The sequence below is a fragment of the Mesoplodon mirus genome, assembly GCF_964341445.2.
Source record: "Mesoplodon mirus genome assembly, chromosome: 7".
Classification (NCBI taxonomy): Eukaryota; Metazoa; Chordata; class Mammalia; order Artiodactyla; family Ziphiidae; genus Mesoplodon; species Mesoplodon mirus.
In genome coordinates this window covers 74,850,644-74,871,700 of record NC_138983.1, presented here as the reverse complement: position 1 = coordinate 74,871,700, position 21,057 = coordinate 74,850,644, and the positions used below count along the sequence as shown (strand labels likewise).

The window sequence follows — 21,057 nt, the reverse complement described above, 5'->3', positions numbered from 1 at the left end:
CATTATGGTGTATTCCATTCATTCTAAATACGACATGGAATAATTAGAGGACTGTATTTTTCTTTTTTTTTTTTTTTTTTTTTTTTTCGCGGTATGCGGGCCTCTCACTGTTGTGGCCTCTCCCGTTGCGGAGCACAGGCTCCGGACGCGCAGGCCCAGCGGCCATGGCTCACGGGCCCAGCCGCTCCGCGGCATATGGGATCCTCCCAGACCGGGGCACGAACCCGTATCCCCTGCATCGGCAGGCGGACTCTCAACCACTGCGCCACCAGGGAGGCCCAGGACTGTATTTTTCTAACAAAATTCTTTTCTGAAAACTTTTTATAGGGAAAGCAGAGAATATGAAAGCCTATCTAAAGAGTGCAGAAGGCTATTTTGTCCTGAATAAAAGCACTACGATTGGAAGGCATGAAAATTCAGACCTTGTTTTAGAGGTAAGACCTCTTCCTAGCCAGTCCCCGACCCTCCCTACCCCTCACACCACCAAAAGTCCTTACTGTTCTGTGGACTCCAGTCTCTTGTAAAGCACAGCCTCTGGCTAACAGTCCCAGCCTTCCTCGGTGTGCCACCAATAACCAATCCCCGCATGTGCTGGGTCTCCCTGGCACATGTGGTGAGAATGAGCACAGTGCAAAGTGCGATGGGCCCTGTGTCCTTTGCTGACTGTGTGTGCAGTGTCCCACCCTGATGGCGCGGTTTGGAAGGTGGGCGTAGAGCTGATGCTTGACCTTCACCTGCTCTGCATCTGGCAGCCACGGCCACCTGAAGTGCCCAGCTTGAGCCATGGCCTCTCGCCCTTTCCAGAGCTTCTGGAGACTCTGGGCCCCTCAGAGCCCTCCCCCGCCCCCGTACCTCCAAGTAGTAAATTAGGGTAAGTCCTGGGCGTGGCCTCAGCGCTCTCTCACTTCATTTCATTCCATTCTCTGAATTAGCTGTGGCTTGGTCCACAGTCCCAGCTCATTGACAGCCAAGGAAGTTGGAAGAAATTGTAAGTAAGGAATTATAAAAACAGTGGCTTTGAGCCTTTTAACATTTTGAAAGGGATTAAAATATTGAAGCAGAAAGAGAAATGCAATGGAATCCCTTTAGGACTGTGAAAGGCAGACCTCTCTCAGACTTCCCTCAACAGATTTTTTTAAACTTTATTTTGAAATAATTATAGATGCACAAATAGTAGAGAGAATGGCACGAAGCATGTGTGGAGTCCTGTGCCATTTTACCACGTGTGGATTTGGGTGTGGCCCTCAGGATATAGGAGTATTCCATCATCAGAGATGTCCCTTGTGATGCTCCTTTTATAGTCACAATTCCTCCTCCCACCATCGTCCCCACGCTCCGAAAACCACTAATGTGTTCTCCGTCTCTATAATTTTCATCATTTATCTATGACCTTTGTGATTGAATTTTTTTTTTTTTTTACTCAGTGTAATACCCCTGACATCCATTTAGGTTATTAGCTTGTTCTTTTATTGCTGAGTTATAGTCCACGGTATGGACGTATCACCTATGTTTAACCATTCACTTTTTGAAGGACATTTTGATTCCATTTGGGGCTATTACAAATAAATGTACTATAAACATTTGTGTACAGGTTTTTGTGTGAACATAAGTTTTTATTTCTCTGTGATAAATGCTCAGGAGTATGATTGCATGGATTAACATATATGTTAATATATATTTGGTTTGTAAAGAAACTGCCAGGCTTATCCAGCGTGGCTGTACCATTTTTCATTTCCACCAGCAATGTGTGAGATACATCCTCACCAGCAATTAGCCTAAACACTGTTTTTCATTTTAGCTGTTTTAGTAAGTGTGTAGTGGTATCTCATCATAGTCTTAACTTCCATTTCCCAAATCGATAGTGATGTTAAATGTCTTTTCATGTACGTGTTTGCCTTCTGCATATCCTCTTCAGTGAAATATCTCTTCTTATCTTTTAAGTATTTCTAATCGAATTGTTTGGTTTTTTACCATTGAGTTTTGAGAATTCATTATGTATTTTAGATATGAGTCCCTTGTCAGATAGATGGTTTGCAAATATTTTCTCCCATCCGTAGCTTGTCTTTTCATTCTCTTAGCAGAATATTTCACAGAGCAAAAGCTTTAACTTTTGATGAAGTCCAGGTAGTTATTTTTTTTTCTTTTATAGATCATGCTTTTAGCGTCATGTCTAAGAACATGCCAGCAGGTCCCTGACCCTGAGGATTTTCTCTTATGCTTTCTTCTAAGTGTTTTATAGTTTTATGTTTAAATCTATGAACCATTTTGGGTTCACTGTCGTTTATGATGTGAGATTTAGGTCAAAGTTCATTTTTCTTGCATGTGGATATTTAGTTGTTCCAGAAGCATTTGTTGAACAGACTATCCTTTCTCCATTGAATTGCTTTTGCAAGTTTGTCAAAAATAATCTGGCCATACTTTCTATGGGGGCTACTTCTTAGTTCCCTATTATGTTTCATGGATCTACTTGTCATAATGGATCTACCATTATGACATAGCCTTGATTACTGTCACTATGTAAGTCTTAAATCAGGTAGAGTGATTCCTCCCACTTTTCTTTAAAAAATTTTTTTAAAGAAAAAAAATTTTTAATTTTTGATTCTAGTTCCTTTGCCTTTCCGTTTACATTTTAGTGTAAGCCTGTCTGTATATACAAAATATCATGCTGTAATTTTGATTGGAATTGTGTTTAATCGTATATATCAATGTGAGAATAATTGATATACTCCTACATTGTCTTCCAATTCATGAACATGGTATATTTCTCCATTTATTCAGTGTCTCTCATGAGTGTTTTGTAGTTTTCAGCATACGAGTCCTGAACATGTTTTGTTAGATTTACACTTAAGTATGTCTCTCTTTTTTTTTTTTTTTTGAGTGACTGTAAATGGTATTATATTTTTAATTTTGGTGTCCACATGTTAATTGACAGTATAGAGAAATACAGTTGATTTTTGTATGCTTCTTGGTAACTTTCAACCTTAACTGCACTTTCTTATATAAGGGCTTTTGTAGATTTCTTGGGATTTTATACATAAACAATCATGTCATCTTCAAATAAGAACAATTTTATTTCTCCTTTCAGAAAAGGAGATGTGAATGCCTTGAATCTTCTTTTCCTTGCTTTATTTCCCTGGTTAAGACTTCCAGGACTCTGCTGAACAAGAGCAGTGTATAAATCCTTATATTCGCTTGTTCCTGACCTTAGGGGAAAGCAGTCAGTCTTTCACCATTAAGTACGAGGTTAGCTGTAGGGTATTTATACATGTTCTTAGGAAGTGAGAAATTTCCCCCTTTATTCCTAGTTTTCTGAGAATGTTTATTGTAAACGCAACAGATTTAAAGATAACTCCATGAACCTCCCCGTGAGATTCTCCTCCATGATATGGTCTCCCTTCAAGGACACAGAACATCTGTGCAGTGTGCAAAGTGGGAGGAAAAAGAAGAACTGTAGTTTCTTCTTTATCCTAACAAGGCATAGATTTGGGGTAGTTTTATTTCCTGTCTGGCTAAAGTAGAGACAGAGATCTCTGTTTTGAACCTGACTATGATATTAGAAAACTGTAGTAATTTTTAAAAGCACAGGCTTTGGAGATAGACAGGCCTGGGTTTGAATCTCATTAGGCTACTTTGTGGCTGAGTGACTTCAACCAAATTACTTAATCACTCTGAGCTCCTTTCCCCTGTCTGTAAACCTCTTACCTCACAGGGTTATTCTGAGGATTAAGTGAGAAATGCACATAAAGAGCCTGGCATGTGGTGCTCAGTGAATGACACAATGATCATTATTATGGTCTCCTAAAACAGAGACTGAGAAGAATCCTCAGAGGTGCACAGGGTTGAGATGAGGATCCACTGACATTAATAAGCCATTTGGAAAAGGGAACCAATGAGGACAGTTATTAACTAGACAGAAATTGAGTTGCATTCATTGTATAGAAATAATTGACTGCTTACTGCTCCTCGGACTTAGCTTAAGAAATACGTCACTGGGCTTCCCTGGTGGCACAGTGGTTGAGAGTCCGCCTGCCGATGCAGGGAATACGGATTCGTGCCCCGGTCCAGGAAGATCCCACATGTCGTGGAGCGGCTGGGCCCGTGAGCCATGGCCACTGAGCCTGCGCGTCCAGAGCCTGAGATCCGCGACGGGAGAGGCCCGCGTACCGCAAAAAAAAAAAAAATTCAGGGATTTATATTACTAAAAAGTCATCCTTGCAATTACCCAGAGGTTACATCTAGCAAATAAAAAATGATTGTTTGTTTTATTTGCCTGGATCAATCCTAAAGAATAGGCAGTCATGCTTCTAAAGATTTCTACTCATCAGCAAGGCTGACATGTTGTTTTGACTATTGGTATCGTAGTATTTCAACATCATTTATTTTTTCCGATAATGGAAGTTAGTTACATGCTTCTTGTTTTTAAAAATTGGGAGAAAGGAAAATATAAGGAAGAAAATAATAGTCACTTGTAATCATTTGGCTCAGGGAAAAATCAATATTGATATTTGCAGGGTTTTACCCTCCAGACTTTTTTCTATATCCTGTAAGGAGTTTGGTTCCCTAAGGCAATAGGAAGCCTGTTTATAGCCAGGCTAGTGAGAAGTGTTTATAGTCAACAGTGATAACTGTTGCTATCACTCATTCATTGCACAGTATTTACCCAGAGCCTCAGCACCGAGCCAAGTCTAGGGGTACAGCGATGTCAGAACTGGACATGGTCCCTGCCATCAGGAAGCTGCCAGGAGAGAGAGAAATAAGTGAAATGATCCCACAAAGTGTGGCTAATTCCATTCCAACATTGGGGCTGGAAAGGAAAGGAATATGGAAGACAAGGAGGACTTAACTAGACAAAAGGAGAAGGGAATGGCATGTGCAAAGGCCCTGGGGTGGAAGAGCATATTGTGAACCCAAGGGACTGAGAGAAAACCAGGGCGTCCAGAAGTCAGAGTGGGAAGGAGGAGGTCTAAGGGACAAGTCGGCCTCCTTCATGTCACCATAAGGGTTTTGATCTTTATCTGAAAAGCAGTGGGAAGAAGGCTTGAAGGATTGTAAACAAGGGGGAGACCTGCCAGTGAACATCCCAGCTGCTGTGTGCAGGCGAGCCATCAGGAGCTCTATTCACAATCTCCCCTCTCCCATTTTACACGGCTCAAAAGCCTCAGCCTTGCTCATTTCACAGCTAAACCTTGCAAGTTATAATTTATATGATTTGATGTGCCTTGTAAACTGTATTTTTTAGAGTTGGATATGGCTGTTATTTAAACTCTGCTGAGAAAGGGACTCAGTTCTTCCAGAATGAAGAAACACCAAAGCCAGTGGTTGTTGGATTTTCCGTATGTTTAAGAGTGGTTGTTCAACATGAACTCCTAGGCATTCTGACCCAGTGGGTTTGGAGTAAGGCCCAGGAATCCTCACATTTATATGCTCCCCAGGTTCAGGTCGGGGGAATGGAGTCCCCTGGAGTTGGTTCCAGGACCACACTTTGAGAACCCCACCATCAGTGCTCCCTCCCTCGCCCTTCTTGATCAGCAGAGCTCCTGCTTGTGTGTGTGTGTATGTGTGTGTGTGTGTATTATGTCAATAAACTTTGTTTTGAGGAAAAGAGAAGCAAAGGTTAAACAATGAAGGGCTGACTGACCCTAACCCCTCCCCAGGGACTCCCCCAGTCCCACCCTAGGGAGGTTCCAGGATCCCTAGAAGACTGAGCTCTAGGACAGCCCAAGTCAGCGCAGGACTGCAGCTGGGAGGGTGGAGATGGAGGGGAAAAAGAAAGAACAGACATGACAGGGGGCTGAAATGCTGGTGTCCGCACCTCCACCTTCGGTGGTCAGTGTCCTGCCAGCCGGCTCCTTTCTCATGGGTGGAGCCATCTCTCCAGCCTGTGTCAGCCCTTCTCGCGTGGGATCTGAGGGTCGTGAAGCCAGACTGATCTCACACACACACACCAGATCCTATCCAGCCGGATGACTCTCGTCCCTTTTCCTGGCCCCTGCCAGTTCTGGGCTGCCTCTCAGGAAGAACCAGAGCCTACACCATAATCTTGTTTATTATTATTAAACAAGGCTGCTGGGATTGTCCTATTATTTGCATCATTTCACGGATGTGCAGGTATGTCTGCTCTGTCAAAGGACACACACAGCTGTAACTCTGATGGGCATGGCCAAATTGCCCACCAGAGGTTTCCAGATGTGGTGTCCTGCCAGAAGTGGACGCCCGTCTGCCACTCACTCCCCAGCCTTCAGTGCTGACCCCCCATGGGATCTTCACTGATCTACGGGGTGAAGTATGGTACCTGTGTCATTTTAATTCACATTTCTCTTATTCTAAGCGAACACCTACATTTTTAGACATAAAGTGACAGGTGGACTCTCTGTGGGGAAATCCACGGAATGAAACAGGCCTGGGAGGGTGCACTTGCTGGCTCCCCATCTGCATCGCGCTTGTCCTCCCGCCTTGGTTGTGCTCCCATACCCCCCGTCACCCCCTCCTCACCCCTGGCTTCTCCCCAAGTGCTCCTCGCTCTGGGGGTTCACCTGTTTGGTCTCGCCAGTCCTCAGGGAATGTTTTGTCCCCTGTTTGGGAACTGGCGGCTGATTTCATTGCTCAGTTCCCACCACAGCAATTGATGGGTGTAGTTTCTCACCGGCAGATGGAGGGCTTCCAAGAGGAAACGTTCAGAGGAAAGGGCTAGATCGTGGTCTCATTTTTCTCATTTTTTTATTGTGGTAAGATATGCATAACATAAAATTTACCATCTTAACCACTTTTACTAAGTGTGCAGTTCAGTGGCATTAAATGTATTCACACTCTTGTGCAGCCGTCACCCCCATTATTCTCCAGAACTCTTTGAATCTTGCAGAACTGAAACTGCACCCATGAAAGAACAACTCCCCATGCCCCCCCGGCCCAGCCCCTGGCAACCACCATTCTGCTTTCTGTCTCTATGACCTTGACTACTCTGGGTATCTCATATAAGTAGAATCATACCAGTATTTGTCTTTTCGTGACTGGCTTCTTTCACTGAGTATAATTTCCATGTTCATCCATGCTGTAGCATGTGTCCAAATTTCCTTCCTTTTTTAAGGCTGAATAATATTCCATTGTGTGGATTCACCACATTTTGTTTATTCATTCATCTACCAATGGACACTTGGGTTGTTTCCACCTTTTGGCTGTTGCAAACAATGCTATGAACATGGGTGTATAAATATCTCTTCAAGCCACTGCTTTCAGTTCTTTGGGATATATACCCAAAAGTAGACTTGCTGGATCATATGATAATTTTACTTTTAATTGTTTGAGGAACCGCCATGCTGTTTTCCATAGTGGCTGCAACAATTTACATTCTCACAACAGTGCACAAGGGTTCCACTTGCCCTGCGTCCTCACCAACACTTGTTATTTCCATTTTTTTTTTTTTTTTTTTTTTTTTTTGCAGTACGCGGGCCTCTCACTGTTGTGGCCTCTCCTGTTGCGGAGCCCAGGCTCCGGACGCGCAGGCTCAGCGGCCATGGCTCACGGGCCCAGCCGCTCCGCGGCATGTGGGATCCTCCCAGACCGGGGCACGAACCCGTGTCCCCTGCATCGGCAGGCAGACTCCCAACCACTGCACCACCAGGGAAGCCCTTCCCTTTTTTTTTTGTATAGTAGCCATTCTGATGGATGTGAGATGAAAGAAATTTTCGATCATAATCTTTTGAATAGCATACATAATACAAAGAGCTACAGCATACATTTATGGACTACTTACTGTATCTCACATGGCTTTATACATCATCTATGTATGTTCTGTATATATATTTATAGAATTATATCCTCAAAACAAATCCTGTGAAGGTGAGAACTACTATTATCATTATTATCCTCATTTGATGACATGGACATGGGACTCAGAAAGGTTAAGGAACTGGCCCAAATCACACAGCTAGACGGGGGAGGTGAGGCTGAGTTTCAGACTGAGCTGACTCAAGCTTCTAAAAACAGAAGCTTCACTTTTTGAGTGTAAATTTAGCTTTGGGAACATCTAATATCTAAATTGGAAATTCTCAGTTAACTGAGATAACAAGATAATTGAGTAAGCTAGGGAAATTCCACCCTGTGGAATCCAGAATGAGGGTTGTCAGTGAAATGTGAGATCAATGTTCTTGTGATCCTCATTCATGCAACAGACTGAGGTGGCGCCATCTAGGGGGCGATTTGGGTAAAGAGGAAACGTTGACCTGGTGCTTTCCCAGGAAGAGGAGCATTGGGGCTGTTAAGTGGGGGCCCAGCAAGAAACACCACTTATCTCTCCAATCCAGCCAGAGTAAGTTCTCTGCTTATAAGGACTGGTGGAGTTCAATTAGTCCCACCTGGATAACCCAGGATAGTCTCCCACTTTTAAAAAAATTTTTTAAAAGTTTTTGGCTGGGTTTGGTCTTCGTTGCTGAGCACAGGCTTTCTCTAGTTGCAGCGAGCGAAGGCTACTGTTTGTTTTGGTGCACGGGTTTCTCATTGCAGTGGCTTCTCGTTGCGGAGGACGGGCTCTAGGCGCGCAGACTCAGTAGTTGTGGCACGTGGGCTCAGTAGTTGTGGCTCGTGGGCTCTGGAGTGTAGGCTTGGTAGTTGTGGCACATGGGCTTCGTTGCTCCATGGCATGTGGGATCTTCCCGGACCAGGGCTTGAACCCGTGTCCCCTGCATTGGCAGGCAGATTCTTAACCACTGCGCCACCAGGGAAGTCCCTAGTCTCCCTCTTTTAAGAGCACTGATTAGTAACCTTGACATCGGCACAGTCCCTTTGGCCACGTCATGGAGCATATTCCCAGGTTCTGGGGATCAGGGCATGGGCATCTTTGGGAGACCATTCTGCCCACCACATTAATACTACCACCTGACTGGACCATTGCTTTGGGACTGGTCTGAGAGCTTTCTGGAAGAATCAGTAGGATCAATGCCACAGGCCATGGAGAAAGATGGCTGGATGAGCTGGAAGGTGATAATCCCGTTACCAAGAGGGCAGGAAGCAGGACTGGTTGAGTGAGCACCTCAACATCCCGGAAGCGGCCAGGCAGTTTGGGGCCTGGAGATGAACCAGGGGTTGGAAATACACACCTGCAAATCGAGGGGGTGGTACAGTGGCCCCAGCCCATGGACAGAGTGCAGAGGAAATGGACATCTGAGGGGAGAGGAACCCGGCGTGGAGACCTGGAAGCAGTCAGAGAGGTGAGGGAGCCAGAGAGCTGTTGCCAGGCTGAGGGTATTCATCACAGAGACAGCTTGCTTTGTGCCAGGTACTGTTCTGGGCACTTTCGAGTGTATTAACTCATTTCATCCTTAGGAGGTTAGTGTTGTTTGCCCCACTTTACAGATGAGGGCGTTGAGGCACAGATAGGCTGAGTATCCTGCCTGAGGTCACAGAGGGAGGCTGGGGCACTGGGCACCACGCTCGGGCAGTCTGATTTCAGGACCAGCCTCTCCTGAGGCCTTGCCGGTCCACAGGGCTCTCCCGGGGAGACCGGGGAGGAAGGATCCAGCTGACAGGGAAGCAGAGGAGCTTCTTCTTTCCTTCCAATCCCAGACCCGTCGTCTCACCAGCGCCTGGCCGTTTCCTCATATCCTTATTCTTTTGAAAACCCCATTTTTTTTTTTTACTATTTCTGCACTACATCCCTTTCCTGAGGCAGTGGGGGGATGGGGCTGGGGGATGGGATAGCCTAGAACCAAAAGGTTAAAAGAAATAGATAAAACACACACACACACACACACACACACGAGTTAATTTTAAAAATGTTATCCCACTCCTTTGAACATTTCACCAAGCAGTACCTTTTGTCAATCCTATGAAGCCCAGCTTATCAAACTCATTTTTGCTGCTCAGGGAGCAACCAAAGAGAAGCAAAGAACCATGCCCCAGGCTGCACAGCTGGAAGGTAGCAGAGGTGGGACTTGAACTCAAGGCTTTCTAACTCCAGAGCCCATCCTCTTGCTCATAACAGAGAACATTTCCCATTTGCCCTATGTTCTCTTCTAAGTGCTTTAGTATGTATTATATCATTTATACGTCACCAGTAACTTATAAGATGGTCCTTTTGTTACCTTACAGATGAGGAAGCTGAGGTATCACTTGCCCAAGGTCACCCTGCTAGGAAGTAGGAGAGCTGGACTCGAGCCCAGTCTAATAACCACCACGTTGCCCTGCTCCCCCAACCCCTGAACCACCAGGCCACGTGCCTCTCTCTGACAACTGTGTCACATGTCACAGGGAGGCCGAGAGCCCGAGGAGGCCCCCGAGGGCAATGGCAGTGGGTTGAGGACCCAGGGGGAAAGGAACCTCTTGAAGCCATTTGACAATAAAGGAAAGGAAGGGGGAAGGGGCGGCATTTCCAGGCCGAGGGGGTGGTGAGCACGTTCACAGGTTAGACGGAAGTTACACTGTCAAGGTGAGGATGCAGAAGAGGAGATGGTTGAGGAGAGGGACCAGACCAGGGTGGGATGAAGGCAGGACCACCCGGGGGCCCTTGGCAGCTAAGAGAAGCCTTGAAGGTCCCATCTAAGAGCTTCTCCATGCCTGGGAAGTCCAGGTCCTGGCAGGGAGCTGAAGGCACATTCAAAGGGGTGTGGAGTGATGGAGGGGAGTTTCCTGAAGGGACTCCATAGGGAGTGGGCAGGGCTCAGAGAAACCTCAAAGGATAGTGCAGGGCCCAGAGCTAGTATGAGTGAGGACTGTTCCCACCCCCAGAGCTGAGGGGTGAGGGGCAGGGGCATTTCCTGGTACCCGGAGACCCCGAGGGCTGGGTAGAGTCCTCTGAGGGAAGCTGTGTGGCCCCAGAGAAAGGAAACCAGGGGAGTAAGTACCCCAAGCTCTCTCCTCCCTGCTCTGATCTCTAACCCCCCATTGGCCAAACCCAACAAGAAACCAGAGACAAGGAGCCCATCAGCCCATGGATGTAGCTGCACAGGTGGGCCTGCTGGGCAGAGGGCACCGTGTAAAGGGATGGAGGAGGGTCGGGAGAAGCAGACGGAGAATGCCGGCAGGTGCAGGAGGTGAAGACCTAGGAGGCTGTTGTCAAAGTAGAATGAAAAGCCTGAGAGCAGGGACCTGCTGGCTGGGGGTCCCAAAGGGCACTGGGCCAGCCTCAGGACAGAAGTGTGAGGGTGGAAGGAGGGTTTGGGGGCCGGGATGGACTTGAAGGAGCTGGTGAGCTTGAGCAGGGCCCAGGGTGGGTGAGCATAGGGCGTTACCCATAGGGAGCAAACAGGGAGCAAAGGCTACGTGACTCAAGGAGAGGACGAGACAGAGGATAAGGAAGGCCGGGAGTGGGAGGTTATGGTCTGAGATGGGGCTTCCCAGTGCCAGGTGATGCAAGGTTGAAACCTAGCTCCAAAGGACGGTTCCAGGTACACGTCGAACCTCAGCGACAATGTCAGCGAACCTCAGGGCAACATCATAACTAAGTCAGCTTCCCGAGGAGGCTTCCTTAAAGCACAGGGGTCATCAGAGCAGATGGTCATTGTTAATAGAAGTTTAAACGTCTCAATATTTTATGGACTCACTATATACTTTTTAAAGACATTTTCAGTGCAGGAGCCTTAAAAAATGCACTTGTTTTGTATATTAGGTCCTGCCTGTCTCCTCTCTCATTATTAAATCACTCTCTACTCTGAAGATCACAGGGTACAAGTCAAAGGTACAAGTTTTGGAATTAGACTTGGGTTCAAACCCTGACATTGCCTTATGCCAGCATCCTGATGTTGAGTGAGTCCCTTCATCTTAGCCATTTTTTATATCGTGGTAAAATACATATAAAGTTTACCGTCTTAACCACTTTTAAGTGTACAGATCAGTAGTTGTAAGTTATTCACATTGTTGTGCAACCAGCCTCAGAATTTTTCATCTTGCAAAACTGAAACTGTACCCATTAAACAACAATTCCCCGTTTCCCCTTCCCCAGCTCCTGGCAACCCCCGTTCTATTTTGTTTCTATGAGCTTGACTACTTTATGTACCTCACATAGTGGAATCATACAAAATTTGCCTTTTTGTGACACTTACTTCACATAATGTCCTCACGGTTCATCCATGTTGTAGCATGTGTCAGAATTCCCTTCCTCCTACACTGAATAATATTCCACTGTATGGATGGACCACATTTTGCTTATCCAATCATCAGTCAGTGGGCACTTGGGTGGCTTCCACCTTTTGGCAATTGTGAATAATGCTACTATAAACATGAGTGTACAAATATCTCTTTAAGTTCCTGCTTTCAATTCTTTGGGGTATATACCCAGAAGTGGACTTGCTGGATCATATGATAATTTTATTCTAAATTGTTTGAGAAGCCGCTCTACTGTTTTTCCTATCAGCTGCACCATTTTACATTCTCAGCAGTGCATTAGTGTTCCCCTACTCTACATCCTTGCCAACACTTGTTATTTTCTGTTGCTGTTTGTTTGTTTTTGATAGTAGCCATCCTAATGGGTATGAGGTGGTATCTCACTGTGGTTTTGATTTGAATTTCCCTAATGACTAGTAATGTTGAGCATCTTTTTATATGCTTGTTGGACATTTATATATCTTCTTTGGAGAAATGTCTATTCCAGTTCTATGCCCATATTTGATCAGGTTATTTGGGGTTTTTTCCTTGTTGTTGTTGTTGAGTTATAGTTCTCTATATATTCTTCATATTAACCCTTTTTCAGATTTGTGATTTGCAACTATTTTCTCCCATTCTCTAGATGGCCTTTCACCCTGTTTATTGTGTCCTTTGATTCACAGAAGTTTTAATTTTTGATATAGTTGAATTTATCTATTTTTACTTTTGCTGCCTATGCTTTTGGTATCATATCCAAAAATGCATTGCCAAATCCAATGTCATAAAGCTTTCCTCCTGTGTTTTCCTCTAAAAGTTTTATAGTTTTAGACTATGTTTAAGTCTTTGATCCACTTTGAGTTAATTTTTATACATGGTGTAAGGTAAGAGTTCAAATTAATTCTTTTGCAGTCTTTCCCAGCATCATTTGTTGAAAATACTGCTCTTTCCCCATTGAATAATCTTGGCACCCTTGTCAAAAATCATTGGACCATATATGCAAAGTTTTATTTCTGTGCTCTCTATTCTATTCTATTGGCCTATGTGCCTGAGCTTATGTCAGTATCACACTGTTTTGATTGCTGTACCTTTGTATGCAGTAAGTTTTGAAATCAGGAATTGTGAGACCTCCAGCTTTGCTTTTCTTTCTCAAGATTATTTTGGCTATTTGGGGCCCACTGAGATTCCATATGAATTTTAGGATGGATTTTTCTATTTCTGCCAAAACTGCTGTTGGGATTTTGAATCTGTAGATCCTGCTGTGTAGTAATGACATCATAACAATATTAAGTCTTCCAACTCACGAATACAGGGTGTCTTTCCATTTATTTGTGTCTTTAATTTCTTTCAGCAGCACTTTGTAGTTTTCAGTGTACACATCTTTTACCACCTTGGTTAAATTTATCCCAAAATATGTTATTCATTTTGATGCTATTGTAAATGAAATTATTTTCTTAACTTCCTTTTCAGATTGTTCATTGTGAGCATATAGAAACACAACTGATGTTTGTGTGTTGATTTTGTGTCCTACGATTTTGCTAGTGAATGTTATTTATTAGTTCTAGGAGGGTTGTGGTTTTTCATGGACTCTTTAGGATTTTGTACATGTAAGATCATGTTGCCTGTGAACAGAGATAATTTTACTTCTTCCTTTCGAATTTGGATGCCTTTATTTCTTTTTCTTGCCTAATTGCTCTGGCTAGGACTTCCAGTACTTTGTTGAATAGAAGTGGCAAAAGCAGGTATCCTTATCTTATTCTTGAAATTAGAGGAAAAGCTTTCAGTCTTTCACCTTTCAGTATGATGCTACCTGTGGGCCTTTCATATTTGACCTTTATTATGTTGAGGTAATTTCCCTCTATTCCCTGTTTGTTGAGTGCTTTTATCATGAAAAAGTGTTGCATTTTGTCAAATGTTTTTTGTTTGTTTTTTTTTTTCTTTTTTTTTGCGGTATGCGGGCCTCTCACTGTTGTGGCCTCTCCCGTTGCGGAGCACAGGCTCCGGACGCGCAGGCTCAGCGGCCATGGCTCACGGGCCCAGCCGCTCCGCGGCACGTGGGATCCTCCCAGACCGGGGCACGAACCCGTATCCCCTGCATCGGCAGGCGGACTCTCAACCACTGCGCCACCAGGGAGGCCCTGTCAAATGCTTTTTGTACATCAATCGAGATGATCATTTTTTTCCTTCTTTCTGTTAATGTGATGTATTACGTGGATTAATTTTCATATGTTGAACCATCAAGTCTGCATTCCAAGAATAAATCCCACTTGGTCATAGTGTATGATCCTTTTAATGTGCTGTTGAATTCGGTTTCCTCCTATTTTGTTGAGGATTGTGGTATCAGTGTTCATAAGAGATACTGGTCTGTAGTTTTCTTGTAGTGTCTTTGTCTGGGTTTGGTATCAAGGTAATGCTGTCCTCTCACTTCACCATTTGAGTCTCAGCTTCTTCATCTCTAAGATGGAGATAATAATAGAGACCCTGTTTAGGGCTGTCATGCAGATTAAATGATAAAAATGCAGACAAAATGCTTCAGCAGGGCCCAGTTCACAGGATGCCCTCAAAATATGTTAGATGATGATAAGGATAATAATGAAAATAATAATAAATAAATAACAGTTCATCTCATAGTTGGACAGCTGAGTAGGATGGAGCTTATAGAGTCAGTCTGTATTAGCAGCAGGGCGTCTGTCCAGGAGCAGCATTTAGCAATTTTCCAAGTAAAGGGAGCGAGTGATATTATAGGGCCGAACTACGAAGCTGTCTCCTGGCCTGACATGTGGCAGATGCTCACCCAAATTTGTGGAGTCATTTAAAACTTCCTGCTTGCTTTGATTTCTTAATAATGGCTTGACAGTTTTTGAGGAACTGAAAGCAGTGAAGCCTGGCAAGAGAAAAACAAAATGTAACACACAGAATTTCTCTCATTCATGGGTTATCAAAGGTTCAAAGGACACAAAGATCAATGGCAATGGTGATGAAGATGATGTGGGTGACATTTTCCAAAGAACTAATGTGTTTTCATTTTTTTAATACTTTATTTTTTTGAACAGTTTTAGGTTTACAGGAATTTTAGCAGAGAATACAGAGAGTTCCCATATATCCACCCCTCCAATACACACAGTTTCCCCTATTATTAACATCATGCATTAGTGCGGTACATTTGTTACAACTGATGAACCAATATTGATATGCTATTATTAACTAAGTCCATAGTTTACATTAGGGTTCACTCTTTGCATTGTACGTTCTTTCGTTTTGACAAATGTATAGTGACAAGTATCCACCATTACAGTATCATAAAAAAATATTTTCACTGCCGTAAAATCCCCTGTGCCCCTCGTCTTCATCCTGAGCCCCAGAGCCCCTGTGCCCCTGGCAAGCACTGATCTTTTACTCTCCTTATAGTTTTACTTTTTCCAGAATTTCATACAGTTGGAATCATACGGTATGTAACCTTTTCAGACTAGGTTCTTTCACTAAGCAATATGCATTGAAGATTCCTCCATGTCTTTTTTGTTATTTGATAACTCAGTTATTTTTATCACTAGTATTTCATTGTATGGATGTACCACAATTTGTCTATCCATTTACCTTTTAAAGGACATCTTGGTTGCTTCCAGTTTTTGGCAGTTATGAATAAAGATGCTGTAAGCATGTATCCAAAATCAATGAGTCTTCATGGATATAGAGAACAGACTGTGGTTGCCAAGGGGGAGGGGGTTGAGGGAGAGATGGAGTGGGGGGTTGAGGTTAGCAGATGTGAGCTGTTACATCCAGGATGGAGAAACAACAAGGTCCTACTGTAGAGCACAGGGAACTATATTCAATATCCTGTGATAAAGCATAATGGAAAAGAATATTTTAAAAAGAATGTATATATATGTATAACTGAATCACTTTGCTGTACAGCAGAAATTAATACAACATTGTAAATCGACTACATTTCAATAAAATAAATAAATAAACAATATAAATGAGTCTTAAATGTCAACAATAAGAAACCAAACAACCCAACTTAAAAATGGGCAAAAGAGCTCAACAGACACCTCACCAAAGAAAATCTACAGATGTCAAATAAGCATATGAAAAGATGTTAAACATCATACATCATTAAGGAATTTCAAATAAACATGAAATATCTTTTCATTTATTTAGACTACTTTGATTTCTTTCATCAACATTTTGTAGTTTTCTTCATATACCTCTTCATATAGCTAAGTATTTTGTTAGATTTATTCCTAAGTACTTCAGTTTTTTTTTTTTTTTTTGGTGCTAATGTAAATGGTGTTGTGTTTTTAATTTCATATTCCACTTGTTCATTGTTGGTATATAGGAAATCAATTGACTTTTGTATATTAATCATGTATCCTGCAACCTGGTTATAATTGCTCATTAGTTCCAGGAGGGCTTTCTGTCGGTTCTTTGGGATTTTCTGCATAGACAATCATGCCATCTGCAAAATGGGCAAAAGATCTGAACAAACACCTCACCAAAGAAGATTTCTTTTTCCTTCCCAATCTATCTTTTATTCTCTTTTCTTGCCTTGTTGCATTAGCTAGGAGATACAGTACAATGTTGAAAATGCGTGGTGAAAGGGGACATCTTCACCTTATTCCTGATCTTAATTGGAAAGTTTCTAGTTTCTCACCATTAAATATGACGTTAGCTTTAGGGTTTTTATAGATGTACTTTATCAGGTTGAGGAAGTTCCCCTCCATCCCTAATTTGCCAAGAGTTGTTGTGGTGGTTTGGTGGTTTGTTAGTTTATCATGGATGGTGTTTAATTTTGTCAAATGCTCTTTTTGCATCTACTGTTATGATAATGCGATTTCTCTTCTCTACGCTGTTGATGTGATGGATTACATTAATTGATTTCCAAATGTTGAACCAGCCTTGCATACCTGGAATAAATCCCACTTGACTGTGGTGTAGAAGTCTTTTTATACATCACTGGATTCAATTTGCTCATATTTTGTTGAGGATTTTGCATCTATGTTCATGGGAGGTATTGGTCTGCAATTTTTCTGTTTTGCAATATCTTTATCTGGTTTTGCTATTAGAATAAGCTTGGCCTCACAGAATGAGCTGGGAAGTGTTCTCTCCTTCTATTTTCTGGAAGAGATTATTGAGAACTGGTATCATTCTTTCCTTAATGTTTGATAGAGTTGACCAGTGAACCCATCCAGGCCTGGTGCTTTCCATTTTGGAAGGTTATTCATTATTGATTCAAATTCTTTACTAGATATGTGTCTATTCAGAGTATTTATTTCTCCTTGTGTGAGTTTCAGTAGATTGTGTCTTTCAAGGAAATGGTCCACTTCATTAACTTATAAAATCTGTGGGCATAGAATTATTCATAATATTCCTTTAGTATCCCTTCAGTGTCCATGAGATCAGTAGTGATGCCATCGCTTTCATTTCTGATCTGAGTAATTTGTATCTTCTCTCTTTTTTTCTTGGTTATCCTGCTAGAGGTTTGTCAATTTTATTGATCTTCACAAAAAAAAACCAAACAGCTCTTTATTTTGCTGACTTTTCTCTATTGTTTTCCTGCTTTTTATTTCATGTATTGCTTCTTTTCTTCTGCTTGTGGTAGGCTTATATTGCTCTTCTTTCTCTAGTTTCATAAGGTGGAAGCTTAGATCTTTTCAAATGTATGCCTTCAATGCCATAAACTTCCCTCCAAGCACTGCTTTCACTGCATCTTGCAAATTTTCATAGGTTGTATTTTCATTTTCATTTAGCTCAAGATGAATTTTTATTTCCCATGAGACTCCCTCCTTGACCCATCTGTTATTTAGAGGTGTGTTGTTTAATCTCCAAATATTTGGGGATTTTCCAGCTGTCTTTCTGGTATTGGTTTCTAGCCTAATTCCATTGTGTTCTGAAAACGTACTTTGCATAATTTCTATTCTTTTACATTTGTTGAGGTATATTTCGTGGCCTGGAATGTGGTCTGCTTGGTGAATGTTCCATGGGAGCTTGAGAAGGATGTGTGTTTTGTTGCTGTGGGATGAAGCTGTGTGGTTGCCAGTTAGATCCAGATGATGGTAGTGCTATTCAGTTCAACTTCATTCTTACTAATTTTCTGCCTGGTGGGTCTGCCCGTCACTGACAGAGGGCTGTTGAGGTCTCCAGCTACCATGATGGATTCATCTGCTTCTCCTTGCAGTCCTATCAGTTTTTGCCTTCCATACTTTGATGCTCTATTGTTGGGTACATACAATGAAGGACTGTTATGTCTGCTTGGAGAATCGACCCCTTTATCACTATGTATCGCCTCTCTTTATCCCTGATAACTTTCCTTCCTCTGAAGTTGGCTCTGCCTGAAATTAATAGAGCTACTCCTGCTTTCTTCTTGTGTTTCAGTATTTTAAGTGCCAAAGTGTTTGGTAGGAATTTGAAAAGTGGGTAAAGGCACAGTCATTTGAATCAGGCAAACCTGGGAACAAGCCAAGCGAGTCAAAGTGGCTGACTGTGGGCACACTTAATCGTTCTATGCCTCAGTTTCCTCATCTAAGAAATGAGTAACTATCGGACCTACTGTACAGCACAGGGAACTATATTCAATATCTTGCAGTAACCTGTGATAGAAAAGAATCTGAAAAAGAATAGATATTATATATATGTATAACTGAATCACTTTGCTGTACACCTGAAACTAACACAACATTGTAAATCAACTAGACTTCAAAAAAAAATTAATTTTTTTTTAAATGAGGAAGTATCCCTTTGAATTATTGTGAAGATGAAACGGGATAATGCAGTAAAGCACTTAGCAAATTTCCTGGCATTTGTGTAATTACACATAATGTGTCATTAATATATTCTACTAATATATGCAGTTATATTATTATCTATTCATATACTATAAGCTATTATTCCTATAAGCTATTGGTTATAATTATATTGTGGGACATTAGTATAGATTTCTAAGTCCAAGTACTCTCTATGAAAGTTGGATGAGGCACTCTGAGAAGAGTGACTTAGAAAATAGTTGCAAAGTCTCAGGCTGGAGTGGATGGCTCATAGGCAGTGTCCTGAGAAGACAGAAGACTTCGCACGTGCCCTGCAGCCCATAGTCCAGGGCGCCAGGGCCAGGGGGGGATGTGATATTTCCTCCTTGGTGCCGAGTTTTGCTCATTCTTCTTATTAAAGTGGTTACACAGGAGGTTTCTGACGCCACTGACAAATCACTGTCTGGGGTCTCTCTCTTTTGAGGGAAATGTGGTCACACCAGGGCCCCTATTGAAAAATAGATCATCTTTGGTTAGATAAATTCTGATTAGCTTTTAAGAAGCAACAGTAATAATTAAGCACAGGGGAAAAACCTTCATTGTACACCAAGGCTTTTAAAAGGTAGTTATAAAACTATGTTTTGTGGTGTGAGCTCAATTGTGTTTAAACTTTTTAAAAAGATTGTAAGCATAGAGAAAGGACTGGAAGGATGTGAACCACCGTGTTCTCGGTGCCTGCCTCTGGGGGACGGGAGTCTAAGTGATTTTAATGTCTTCTTTGTGTTTTTCTCTAGTTCTCATTTTCTGCATTATTACAAAAAACATGTTATTTTAAAAATGAATAGAACAAACAACAATTATTACAAAACCTCCCCTTCACTTTAACACTTGCAGTAAATGGACAGTTGTCACTTGCCAACTGACCTTTCTGGTTTGTGTTGGGCCATTTCTGCTGTCTTGCCACTCGGGACAACCAAAAGGATACTTGCATGGGATCAGAGAACTATCAAGTGGCCAATTCCTGGCCAATTCCCCCCGAGTTCCCTCTTGCCTCTGTGTTGCCTGACGCCCTACCCCAAAACTGGGCATCTATTCTGGGTCTGCTGTCAGGGTCTGGTGACCCTCCACTCACTAGCTGTGTGGCCTTAGGCAAGTCACTTAACCTCTCTGACCCTCAGCATCCTCCTCTTAAAATGAGGATTGCAGTGACCGTCCAGCCAGATGAAGTGGTTAGCACATTGGGGCCCCCAGTGTCAGTGGCACTAGTTATTCCTTGTTATTCCTGTTATTCCTGGCTCTGACTGTCCCCCTTCTGCATTTCAGTCTGCAGACGTCGACAACCATCACGCACTCATTGAATATAATGAGGCCGAAAGCAGCTTTGTTCTCCACGACTTCAATTCCTGCAACGGCACGTTCGTCAATGAGTGCCACATTCAGAACGTGGCTGTGAAGCTCCTACCCGGAGACATCCTGAGGTTTGGGTCCAGAGGGCTGACCTACGAACTGGTCATCGAAAACCCAGCCTCGGTGAGTCCAGGCCCCTGCGGGGGTGGGGTGGGGTGGGGTGCAGAGGTGCCGTGTTGTGTCCCCTTCCGTGCAGCCTAGGGCTCGGGTACGGCCACAGGTGGAGTTCGTCTGGAGCGCGTCACTCTTCCTTTCGCGAGTCTGCGAAGTTCAGCCCCATCGCGTGGGTGCCCGGGGAGAGCGAGTCCTCGCGCCCTCTTCTGGGCATTTCTTGGAATTACATGCAAGGGTTGCGTAGCGACCAGCCCGGAGCGAGAGCGTTTTTCTGAAAAGTGAAGCTTGGCGAGGGGAGGTGGAAAGCAGGTGTGTGCTTTTGAAGATGCAGAGATGGATGCTTCCTTTTTAGGCAGATCAGTGCTCTGCAACTTCCTAGCTTTGTGACCTCGGCCAGGCTTCTCTGTATGCCTGGGTCTGGGTCTTCTCAGCGGTGCAGGGCGTTGAGAGAGTATCTATGTATAAAAAGTCAAAGTCTCTGGCCAGAGTAGACGCTCAAGGCCTGCCAGCTGTTATCACACCGGATCAGAAATGTTCCCGGGATCAGGACCTAAAGTATGGCCCCAGGTTAAGCGGAACGTAACCCAAAATTCGCCCAGCAAAGCTCAGTGACCAGAAGTATCTGGTTCAGTAGGGAGGCAGGATGGGGGCTGGTTAGCAACACAGTCCTGGGTCAGAACCCCAGCTCTGCCACTGGCCTACTCGGTGTGCTCTTGCACAAGCCATT

General features: G+C 43.2%; 1 protein-coding gene across 1 annotated transcript in view; it reads left to right on the top strand.

Annotated features, from left to right (window-relative positions):
• Window positions 1-341: 341 nt before the first annotated feature.
• Window positions 342-21,057, top strand: part of LOC309807971 (forkhead-associated domain-containing protein 1-like) — a gene marked incomplete at both ends in the record, with an annotated part of 251,083 nt that continues 230,367 nt past the window's right edge. The window contains 2 exons of the mRNA XM_082627982.1: window positions 342-434; window positions 20,133-20,339. Coding sequence (XP_082484108.1) covers window positions 342-434; window positions 20,133-20,339 — 300 coding nt within the window. The remainder of the gene's footprint in view (window positions 435-20,132; window positions 20,340-21,057) is intronic.